The 12,776-nt window shown below is 42.2% G+C and overlaps 1 protein-coding gene across 1 annotated transcript in view; it reads left to right on the forward strand.

The window, feature by feature from the left end:
* The window catches only part of LOC126174967 (cylicin-1-like), a 59,357-nt gene that overhangs the window by 31,884 nt on the left and 14,697 nt on the right, over positions 1 to 12,776 (forward strand). Inside the window, exons 4-5 of the mRNA XM_049921436.1 lie at positions 5,437 to 5,596; positions 5,819 to 6,411. Of these exons, the coding sequence (XP_049777393.1) occupies positions 5,437 to 5,596; positions 5,819 to 6,411 (753 nt within the window). The remainder of the gene's footprint in view (positions 1 to 5,436; positions 5,597 to 5,818; positions 6,412 to 12,776) is intronic.

The following is a 12,776-nucleotide window of genomic DNA, read 5'->3' on the forward strand; positions in this document are numbered from 1 at the left end:
TATCCTGAACTCATTGGCTGCATTAATTGATAAACTCCCTACACCTTCCCTACTTTTGGGAGAGTTTAATGCTCATAACCCCTTGTAGGGTGGCACCATGCTTACTGGCCGAGGCAGAGATGTCGAAACTTAATTGTCTGAGTTTGACCTGTGCTTCTTAAATACTGGGGCCCCCACACATTTCAGTGTGGCTCACGAAACTTGGTCGACCATTGTTTTATCCCTCTGCAACCCAGGACTTCTCCCATCTGTCCACTGGAGAGCACATGACTACCTGTGTGTTAGTGACCACTTCCCCCATCTTTCAGTCAGTCCCCCGGCATTGTACCCACAGACACCTACCTAGATGGGCTTTCAACAATGCAAACTGGGAAGCCTTCACCTCTGCTGTCACCATTGAATCTCCCCCACATGGTGCCATCCATGTGGTTGAGCAGGTCACTACAATGATCGTTTCTGCTGCGGAAAACATGATCCCTCATTCTGTAGGGTGCCCCCAATGAAAGTCGGTGCCTTGATGGTAGCTGGAAGTTGCTGAGGCAATTAAAGAGAGTCAGTGAGCTCTACAGCAGCATAAGCAGCACCGTTCCTTAGACCACCTAATAGCCTTTAAATGGCTCTGCCCACATGTGCCAGCTTATAAAAAGACAGAAACGGGAGTGTTGGGAGAGATAAGTCTCAACCATTAGGTGCCATACGTCACCTTCCCAAGTCTGGACGAAAATCAGATGTGTTTTTGTGTACCAAACCTGAACAGGTGTCCCTGGTGTTAACATCAATGGCATGTTATCTACCAACGCAAACATGATTGCCGAGCACTTTGCTGAGCACTATGCTTAAGCCTCTGCGTCGGGGAATTACCCTCCAGCCTTTTGCACCCTTAAACAGCGGATGAAAGGATAGTCTCCTCATTCATTACACACCACAGTGAACCCTATAATGCCCCCTTCTACAGAGTGGGAGCTCCTCAGCATCCTTGTACATTGCCCCGACACAGCTCCTGGGCTGGATCGGATCCACAGTCAGACGATTAACCGTCTCTTGTCCGACTACAAGCAACATCTCCTCGTCATCTTCAACTGGCTCTGTTGTGATGACATCTTTCCATAGAAATGGCAAGAGAGCACCATCACTCTGGTGTGCAAACCTGGTAAAAACCTGCTTGATGTGGATAGCCATCAGCCTCACCAGTGTTCTTTGTAAGCTGCTGGAATGTATGGTGTGTTGGCGGTTGGGTTGGGTCCTGGAGTCACGTGGCCTGCTGACTCCATGCCAGGGCAGTTTCCACCAGGGTTGCTCTACCACTGATAATCTTGTGTCCCTCGAGTCTGCCATCCGAACAGCCTTTTCCAGATGCCAACACATTCTTATCATCTTTTTTTATTTACGAAAAGCATATGACACCACCTGGTGATATCATATCCTTCAAGGCAAGCTCCCGATTTTTATCTTATACTTGCTGTCACTTCATACTGTCCGTTTCTAAGTTGGTACCTCCCATAGTTCCCAACATATCCAAGAGAACAGGGTCCCGAAGGGCTCTATATTGAGTCTATCTCTAGCTTTAGTTAACGGTCTAGAAGCAGCTGTATGGCTGGCCATCTCACCTTCTCTGTATGCAGACGACTTCTGCATTTCGTACTGCTCCACCAGTACCGCTGTTGCTGAGTGGCACCTACAGGGAGCCATTCACAAGGCGCAGTCATGGGCTCTAGCCCACGGTTTCCAGTTTTCGGCCCCAAAGTCGTGTGTTATGCACTTCTGTTGGTGTTGTACTTCTCATCTGGAACCAGAACTTTACCTTCATGATGATTCACCCACTGTAGTGGAGACACATTGATTTTTAGGACTGGTTTTCGATGCCTGATTGACTTGGCTTCCTCACCTTCTTCAGCTTAAGCAGAAGTGGTGGCAGCACCTCAATGCCCTCTGCTGCCTGAGCAACACCAACCGGGGTGCAGATCGCTCTACACTGCTGCAACTCTACAGAACCCTTGTTCAATCCTGCCTTGACTATGGGAGTCTGGTTTATGGTTCGGCAGCGCCCTAAGAGTTGCATTTACTAGACCCAGTGCCCCATTATGGCGTTCGATTAGTGACGGGAGCTTTTAGAATGAGTCCAGTGACCAGCGTCCTGGTGGAGGCTGGACTCCCTCCATTGAAGGTTAGGCGTGCACAACTGCTCGCCAGTTACATTGCACATGTTCGTAGTTCTCCTGCGCATCTGAATTACTGTCTCTTTTTCCCACCCATGATGGTTCATCTCCCGCATCAGCAACCCAGGTCAAGGCTTACAATTGCAGTTTGCACCCGATCTTTTCTATCCGAATTAAAGTCCTTGCCTTTACTACCTATACTTGAGGTCTATTCACTTACACCTCCATGGTGTACACCTAGGCTGTGGCTTCACATGGACCTTTGACATGGCCTTAAGGATTCAGTAAAGCCAGCAGCTCTCCGTTGCCACTTCCTCTCGATTCTTGACGTGTACTGAGGCCATGAAGTGGTTTACCCCGACCGCTCAATGGCTGATGGTCTCATCGACTTCGCGTGTGTCTGCGGAGGACATATTGAACAGCATTTCTTGCCCGATGGCTGCAGTGGTTTCACTGCAGACCTGGTGGCTATCTCTCGTGCTCTTCAGCACATCCGTTCATGCTCTGGGGAGTCATTTCTTCTATGTACTGACTCCTTCAGCAGCCTACAAGCTATCAACCAGTGCTACCCTTGTCATCCTTTGGTAGCTACCATCCTGGAGTCCATCTATGACCTGGAATGATCCAGTCATTCAGTGGTGCTTGTCTGGACCCCAGGTCACATCGGAATCCCAGGCAACGAACTTGCTGACAGGCTGGCCAAACAGGACACACGGAAACCGCTTATGGAGATTGGCATTCCAATAACTGACCTGCGTTTGTTTCTATGCCGCAAGGTTTTTATGGCTTTGGGAGACAGAATGGCATAGTCTCAGTATGCACAACAAACTGCATGCTATTAAGGAGACTACAAATGTGTAGAAGTCCTCGATGAGGGCTTCTTGTGGGGACTCTGTGGTTCTCTGCTGGCTCTGCATTGGCCAAGCTTGGGTGACCCGGCCGCTTCCTGCGCTGTGATGACCCACCTCAGTGTCAGTGCGGTGTCTGGTTGACAGTGGCCCATATTTTGGTGCACTGTCCCACTTTGACTGCCCAGCGACGAAATCTTGGGCTACCAGACTCGCTGAAATCACCTCATCGGCTGATTTAGTTGTATGTTTTATTTGTGAGGGTGGGTTTTATCATTTAATCTTAGTTTTAGCGCATGTCCTTTGTCCCTGTATGTTCTCCACCATAGTGCTTTTAGGGTGAATGTTTCAATGTGTTGCATAGTGGCTGGTTTCTTCTTTGTGTTCTCATGGACATCCAGCCATGGTAATCTACTATGTCGTTTTAATCTCTTCTACCTGTTTCTTGTGTTTCTGTGGTTTTCTTGTCCCCTTTCGTCCATTTAAGTGTGTTTGTTGCCCTTCCGTCGTTCTTGTGGTTTTTTCTTTCATTCCATTTTGTGTTGTAAGTCTTGTTTGTTTTATTCTCAGCCTTGTTGCATTGTTTAATTCGGAACTAGGGACCAATGATGTAGCAGTTTGGTATCTTCTCTCCCCCCCCCCCCCCCCCCCCCCCTCCTGCCTCTTTTAAACCAACCAACCATCTCACTGAGGTCTGTATTGTAAACAGTATTGTGAGAAAGTTGTAAGGGTCAATGAATGTTCCGTGATTGTCCCTGATGTGGCGATTTATTCAAAGTTCATAGTATAATAAGGAATCAAACTCAGAAACCATACAGTAAAGTAATTTTTGTGGCAAGGATGCCACATATTTTGTCAGGGGATAGCAGATATATTGTCAAGGGATGCACATACATTGTAAATGAGAAAGCTGAATAGCCCTTACTATCATTCTGTTTCTCTTCACAGAAGCCACTGTTAATGAAGAACTGTTTTGTTAACATTGCCATGCGCAGAATTAAACAGATGCACAAAATTAATATTGTGTGCGCTTAAAGTTGAATCCCTGCCAGTCAATATTTTTCATATCATTGTATCATAGGCTTCTATTAAATATTGATTGATCACACAGATTGATGATTGCAGAGAATGCAAATCCACTTGTATTTTTTCACTTAACTACTTGTGATGAGTTCTAGGTCATCATGTGGCAGTTGTCGACAGCTCAGAACTAATTACCAGTAATGTTGTATTGTAATATTTTTTTGTAAACTGCTGGTAAAATTCTGTTACTTCTTAATTCAAGTCTGGTTGGATAACATTTGTGTCTTTGTCACTTAGTAAATAAAAATGAAGTAAATAAGTTGTTTAGTAATTCCTCACAGTATCACTTAGTTTTACAGAGTTATTGGGATTTGTTACCATTTTGACAAATGAAATGAGAAATAGCTGCTTGTACTTAATTATGAAAAAGTTGAACAAGTTTGAAATTTCCAAGTATAAAGAGCAATTATATAAATTTTAAAAACTTGAGATCAGACTTTGTGACATTTCTGTAAATGAAAACAATATTGAATTTTTTCAGTATCCTGTAAAAGATGGCATTGTTCAGCTTCTTTAATTTTACTTTTAAAGTGTTGATCATTATCACTGCAGTCAGACGAGTCCAAACAACTTTTATCCATCCTAACTTGAAATGCCCTTTCCGGATGAGACTGTGGATAAATTGTGGGAAAAAAAAAAAAAAAAAAAAAAAGAAAAAAATACTTGCTTTAACTGTAGCCACCAGAAGTTATTTTCAGTAAATTATTGAATGAGCACTCAACTTGTGAGAACAACAGACTAATCATGGATTCCATTTCTGTGTGCTAAAAGTTAATTAGCACTAAGGTCACAAAATTCTTAGTTAAATCCCTGTTTTAAACCACAGAATCGCATTAATTAAAATCTAAAAATACTCTTGCATGTGAGCTTTGTATCTACCAGACAATATTTTCTCACTTCCGTTTTATATAAAGTAAAAATTCTTCTGTCAAAATGTTAATCTGACTATTGAACAAATTAAATGATACATTATCTGAAATAGGAGAGCAAAAATTTTGTGGAATTCTTCCAAATTTCTATACAAGTCTTTTAAATGTTGCACCGACATTTATTTGTTCTTAGCTGGTTATATGTCATTAGATACAACTGCTGTGATCTGTCAGTGCACAAAGTACTTGTTGCCAAACATAAAGTTAAAGAGTGGAGACAAAATGTAACCTAGGAACTTTTGTGGACAGTGCATTTTCTTTACAGCAAATCTCATTTCTTTTGTTTTTTACACTAAGTTTTAGGCAACTATTGTGCAAATAAAGTGTAAACAATTACTGTTACTATTTCTTTTAGACTTTCTATATCTCATTAGCATAATTGTATTTTTCCAAGTTTTCTGTTATGGTGAACTGTTTCAGCTTTCATTAAAGAAGAAATTGGGACACCAAGCAAGAAGAAGAAGAAAAATAAGACTTCAGACACCAATAATGAAGGTGGAGATGAAAAAACTGACAAGGGAAAAGAAGACAAAGTTGCAGTTGATGAGAAATCTAATGAGAAAGGAAAAAATAAGATAAAGTACGTAATTTTTATTTGCAAAATTTTGTTGGAGAATTTATCATCCAAACGTTTATCTTATTTTAACATTTCAACAGGTAAAACTCCACTTGTCATAATTTTAGTTGTCCCTAGAAAAACCATTAATTTGAAAATAGTGAGCTAATATGTAAGACTTTTTGAATTGCATAATGTGTTTTTAATTTTGTTTTGTTCTTTTAATTCAGTCTTGATCTGTTTTAGGGATGATGGTTCTGTTGAGCTCATATTGACACCATTCACTGTGGAGCCGCAGACAGTGATCTCTCCAGACACACCAACTAAGTCAAAGAAAAAGAAGAATAAGAAAGGTACTGAAACATCAGATAAAGACAAGGAAGTTGATAGTACTGAAGATACAGCCCCAAAGAAAAGTGATTCTAATAAAGGTAAAGAGTTGAGTACATCAGAAGGAAAAAAACAAGATGCCAAAAGTGAGAAGAAATCGGAGAATAAGGCAGATGTGAAACAAGACAAGAAAACTGGGGCAAAGGCAGAAAAAAAGGTGGACACAAAACCAGATAAAACTAATGAAGGTAAAGGAGATAAAAAGGCTAACCAAAAAATTGAGCCAGAAACAAAACCTGGCCCCAAGAGTGAAAAAAATGAAAACAAGACTGAGAAGAAAGGTGAAGAGAAAGTAGATTCAAAGGCTGAAAAGACGAAGGCCTCCAAAGCTGATAAATCTGAGAAGAAATCAGATGGAAATGGAGACAAAAAGGTAGAAAAGAAGCAGGAATCTAAAACTGAAAATAAGGATGTGAAAGGGGAAAAGAAGACAGAACCTAAAGCAGATGGTATGTACTACTGGCTTAAGATTCAGTGGAAAGTATAAACCTTCACATAATAAATAAATATATGTATGTTCATTGTCTTCTTGCCAAGCACTTCACTTGAAAAAAATCCTAAATATTTGGATATAACTACAGTCCTCATATTTGACCTGTATGTTTGTGATGTTCGTGTTACTTTTAGTCAAATATTGCTAGTGAAAATTGTTTTTGTTGCGTTTTAGTATCTCCTGGAGTAGTAAAATTGTCTTTAATGTTTGAGCATTAGAATAGCATTTCTGGGACACAATTGTCCTATGAATAACAATGTAGGAAGTTAAGTCATACTGGTAGTTTAGTTCAGTGATGGCATAAAGTATTGGATGAATTTCATTTGTCAAGCACAAAATCACTGTTTGTGTCATGGGATAGTTACCTACACTATTCACAAATAAGACTAGTTATTTTAATTGAAATATATGGCACCCCAGCAAGAAAAGTGACACAAGGTAAAAAAATAGTAATTTTTAGTGTGTCACTGAAAAATCTATGTGAAATACCCTGTCGTGCATTAAAATATAATGGAAATTTCTGCCAACAATGCTTTAATTGAAATTTAAAAGAATGTTGTAGAATTCATTGTCAAGTTTTCTCATGTATTGCAGAGTGTCATGTGTAATGTTGACACTTCGGTATTTGAAGATGGAATCCAATTTATTATCCATATTGGTATCATCTCCTTGCCATTAAAGTAACAGATAAAAAGTGTATGGGGAGATACTAAACAGATATTGCTCCCCTGGGAATATTACCTCTGTCATGGAAGAATTTGCGTTGCCATGAGAATAATTGTAGATAATAATTCTATTTTACATACTTTCATCCATATATTTATACTCACGTTTAACGTAAAAACCATAATAATGAAGGGGCCCTGATATAAACTGGCAGCAGTAAACAAGGACTCCGTATTCTAAAAAGTTTAACGTCCCTTTTAAGAAGGCATTAGTATACCATCTAGGAAAAGTCGTCTTGACATACATTAACTTAAGGGACAAATGTGTAGACTCTGTTTCATTCACTAGATTATCTAATAGGTACAGGCCATTGGTAATAGGCTTGACAATTTTGAATATTGTCAGTAGTCATCATTCATTAGACATCCAGTGATGGAGAAAGGTTGATTGCTAGACTTTTCTGCCTTATATCTTCAGTTTTATGCCATTTGTGTTAATACTGCACGTTTTCTTGTATGATTTACTTTCTTTTGTTTGGTCGTTGTTTTAATTTTTCCTTATTTCTTGGAATCCTGCAAACAACGTACTTGGTCCATCTACCATGTATTAACCTGGCTATGCGTTCCTTTAGTGTAATTACATCTTCTATTCCAGTCTCCTCCCTATGTATTTCTTCTTCTTCTTCTTCTTCTTCTTCTTCTTCTTCTTCACCACCACCTTCAACTTCACTGTCAGAGGAGGTGGACTTTATGACTGTTAGGGAGCACTGTAGCCATTTAGTGCTGTGCTCAGATGGTGAAAGCACTACCATCTTGGGCCACACAGCTGATATATAGGCGACCACCCACTGCACAGCTGGTCAGTTCAGTGCTCGTGTGTGATATTTTTGAATCTATCTCTGCTTGAAAACTACCTTGCTTGTCACCTGGTTACTATCTTTGGTTGCCTCTTGCATTTGTCCCCCCACTTCTCTGGGCCTTGACTTCATCATTGAGGTGAAGGCTTCACTTAGTGCTTTGTTGTCTAGATTGTTTGTCCTTGTCCTGGTCTGTTGTTTTGTCCACAGTCTGTCTGTTGCATTTTGCTCATATGTCTTTGGTGTGAGTTACTCTTCTGCAAGTGGTTCTCCTGCCTGCAGGCTTCTTACATTTCTCCATTTTCTTCATGTGCACCAATATCCAGCTACCAGAAGATGTAACAGTGTTGTATTGAATTGATCCTATGAACTAAGTAAGCATCCTGTGTGTGAGATGCTACACACATCAAGTTACTTAAAAGATAAGTGTGTACATAGCAGTAAAGCATACACAGATGACCCAAAACTTTGACAACTGCTCAGAATAAGATTGAGTGCCACCCGGTAACATTGCAGGCATGTGATGTGGTAAGGAAAGTAAGTGAAGCAGTTTTGTCCATACATAAATGGTATGGGAAACAGGTGAACAGCAATCTGCACTGATTATGCTATGGCGTACGAGAAGGTGTGATTGTTGAGTGACTGTAGGAGGATACAGATGACTTAGACAGAATTTCTAGTTGGTGTGATGAATGGCAACTAGCTGTAAATATGGAAAAATGTAAATTAATATGGATGAAAAGGTAGAACAAACCCGTAATGTTCAGATACTGTATTAGTAGTGTATGGCTTGACAGTCATGTTGTTTAAATATGTAGGCATCATGTTGCAAAGTGACATGAAATGGAATGAGCATATGAGGATTGTGGTAGGGAAGGTGAATGGTTGACTTTGGTTTATTAGGAGAATTTTGAGAAACTCTGATTCAGGTGTAAAGGTCTCTTCAGAGGGCTCACAACTCTTTGGTGAGTTTGTGCTTGGCTATCATGGGGTCTCAGCCTGTGCAGCACCTCTTCCCTTTCCATATTGAATGTCTATCCTCCTGCTGTTCTTTTTCGCCTCCCTTGGGGAACATGTGTGGGATAATTTTGGGAATGTGTTCTGAGGTTTTGATAGCCTAGCATCAGAACAGCCCCTCATCTTTTTGTTTACTTTCTCTCTTTGTTCCCTGTCTCGTACCCTTTCTCCGCTTCGGTGTTTGAGGTTCCTTTGTTTCTTCTTCCTCCCTGTGTGCTCCTGAAGGCTGGCCCAGGCATTTGACATGTAACAGGTAACTGCGTACTGCGTAATTCCCAGCCCCAGGTCTACAGGTTCTGCCCCTGGCACAGGTCAGGCCCAGAAAGGGGTGACTGCCTGAGCTGTGACTATCCAAATTGCCAATTGGTCCCTCTGTCAGAAGTTCAGGAGGTGTGACCTGACGTAGGTGAGCCCCCTCCTAGGGGGTCCTGCAGTTGGAAGGAGTGCACCATCGGACATGCTGGCAATTGTGGAGGATGTTTTTTGTAGTGGGCCACTCATCATCATCTCTGTCTGTGTCTGCTAAATGTAAACAGAATGAGGCTAAAGGTTCAAAGACTCTCTCAGCTGCACCTCAGTTCCTCGTGGAACCGAAGGAGGTCTGTCCTTTGCTATGATTAATCCGTTTATTATTCAGAAAGGTGTTGATGCAGTTGCTGGCCCTGTGAAATGTTAATATCGTTTATATAATGGTACTTTTCTTTTAAAGGCCAATAGCAGTTTTCAACCTGCATACAGCTTCTCTCTTCCACAACTATCCTGTTTGTTTCAAGGCCCATTGAATGCTGAATTCTTTGAGTGGTGTGATTTATGCTTGGCTGCTTGATTGTCTGACTGAGGGAGAATTCCAAACTTACTTCTTGGCTCAGAGCGTCACTGCAGTCTATCAGGAAATGAAAATGGTTGATACCACTTTGTTCCTATGCATACCCTTTTTCTCACTTTTGATCGAGCAGTGTTTCCAATCGAAGATGGAAGGAGGCTGTGAAGTCATCACAGTCCGACCATACGTTCCAGACCCGATGCGTTGCTATCAGTGTCAACATTACAACCACACTCACTGCCAAATATGTTACTTCTGGTAAGAATGCTCAGAGGGCGATTGCGTGCCTCATTCTTCCCGCTGTATTAATTGTGATGGAGACCATGCCACTTTGTCCCACGAGTGTCCCGTGCATGTTGATAAGTGGGCTATCCAGGAGATCTTGGTGAAGGAAAAAGTACCTTACCCTGTTGCTCGCAAGTTGTTGGCTAGTCAAAAGCCCTAAATTTTACTGTGTGGCACTTACAGTACCATTGTTTCTACGCCTCACTCCACAAAGGGTCTACATCTACATCTACATGATTACTCTGCAATTCACATTTAAGTGCTTAGCAGAGGGTTCATCGAACCACAATCATACTATCTCCCTACCATTCCACTCCCGAACAGCGCGTGGGAAAAACGAACACCTAAACCTTTCTGTTCGAGCTCTGATTTCTCTTATTTTATTTTGATGATCATTCCTACCTATGTAGGTAGGGCTCAACAAAATAGTGGCCAAGCAGACTTGTGACCTCATATTCAGCACTCCAATTTATAAGATTGCCCAGTTTCGTAACAGAACCCCTGTCTTCTTCTCTTCCAGCTGTGCAATAAGCCATCAGATCTTCACCCCCTCTGACAAAATCCCATGAATCACAACTGGCAGGCCATAAAGGATGAAAGGAGCAATCCCATGAAGATATTTTGTGTTCCTCCAGCCAACAAACATTTGAGTCTTCATCTTCCAATCACAAAGGCTCTAAGAAATCAATCAAAGACAAACGGTCTTCTCCTTTGCTGACTCAGAGATTCTCTTTAATGGTTTTGCCACGTCATACCCTCACCTGGCTGACCTCCATTTTGCCAGTGTGCACTGCCAACCATCTTTCTGCCCTGGAATCCACAGACTGAACCAGAGAGAATGCCGATGCCTCTGTAGATCTCGTGGAGCGGGATCCTCCAGCCTCTGCATGCTGTAGTAGTGAGTCTTCGAAGGCTGGCACTCAGCAGTCTCTGAGGTGATAACCTTTCATTTTTTCCTTCCTCCCCTTTCCCCACCATGACTGTCTTCCAATGGAATGTTAGCAGCGTTAGAGCAAACAAGGAGGAATTACAGCTACTCCTGGAATTGCAGCATCCACTTGATTTCTGCCTCCAGGAAACAAAACTGCGTCCTCACTTTCGCTTTGACCTCTTGGATTTCTTCCCGGTCCATTTTGACCTTCCCTGAAGACAGAATTCCATTCCATGGGGCAGCAAAGCTTCTCATCTGGACTACTTTCATAATCAAACAGTCTCACTGGACACCCACCTGTAAGCTGTTGCGCTCCACATTTTCCTTCTTTTCTTCACATTTTCTCTTTGTTATGTCTCCATCCCACTGTCATTTGGTGTCACCAGGGCAGACTTCTTCCATCTTGTTGGGCAACTCCCTCTTCCCTTTTTGTTGCTCAGTGACTTTAATTTTCACAATTCCCTTAGGGGCTCTTCCAGAACCCGTCCAAGAGGTGCCCTCTTGGCTGACCTTCTCAGTAAACTCAACCTCATTTGCCTTAACACTGAAGCACCCATTCCTTTCAAATTCCACAAAAACCTATTCCCATTTGGACCTCTCGTTCTGCACAGCCCAGCTTGCCCGTCGTCTCGAGTGTTCCATTCTCTCTGACACATATTTGAGTGACCATTTTTCCATATGCTATCTGGTTGCTGACTCCTACCCACCTACGTGTAAACTCAATTGTCAGCTTTCTAAGGCATATTGGGGGCTTTACTCCTCCCTTGTGACCTTCGACGTACAACATTTCCCCAGTTGTGATGACTAGGCAGAATATATTACAGACGTTATCCAACCACCGCAGAATGTTCTGTTCCTCACACTTCATCTTCACTATGCTGTGTCCCGGTCTCTTGGTGGACTGAGGTGTGTTGTAATGCAATTCACACGTAGACATGCGCTCTGTATTTTTAACCATCATTCTACAATGGCGAACTGTATTCGTTATAAACAGTTGTGTGCACAGTGTCGTCACATTCTTTGGGATACCAAAAAATCTAGCTGGATTTCATTTACTAGTTCTTTTAACAGTGCCACTCCCTCTTCCATTGTGTGGGCCAACCTCCGATACCTCTCTGGGACTGTAGCAGATGACGTCATTGCGGACCCAGTTGCTATCTCCAATGCCTTAGGCCACTATTTTGAACTCCACCCACTCTCACCTTGTCTTCCCCATTGAAAATGAACAGAGGGGGCTTGGGTGAAACCCTTGTTCTCTCAGAATCCTTAATACTACAATACTGCACGAGTGAGCTGGACCATGCTCTCACTTCATCCTGATCTTCCGCCCCAGCTGCAGACGATGATCACATTTAGATGTTGCAGCACCTCTCTCTTGCAGGCAAGCACTTTCCCCTTCATATGTACAATTGCATCTGGGCAGATGCCATATTTCCCAGATGCTGGCATGAAGCTACTGTCATTCCCATACCTAAGCCTGGTAAGCTACTGCCCAATTTCTGTCACCAGCTGTGTGTGTGAAGTGATGGAACATGCCTGGCTAGTATATGGCTCGGATCTCACAATTTACTAACCACGATACAATGTGGACTTCGAGCATGCCTTTCTGAAGTCGACCCTCTCATCACCTTGTCAGTCCATGTCATGAACGGGTTTTCTGTAGAAATACCAAAATGTGGCCATGTTCTTTTGATTTGAAAAAAGCCTACGACACCTGCTGGAGGACTGGTACCATCCATACTC

This window comes from Schistocerca cancellata, chromosome 3 (genome assembly GCF_023864275.1).
Source record: "Schistocerca cancellata isolate TAMUIC-IGC-003103 chromosome 3, iqSchCanc2.1, whole genome shotgun sequence".
Lineage (NCBI taxonomy): Eukaryota > Metazoa > Arthropoda > Insecta > Orthoptera > Acrididae > Schistocerca > Schistocerca cancellata.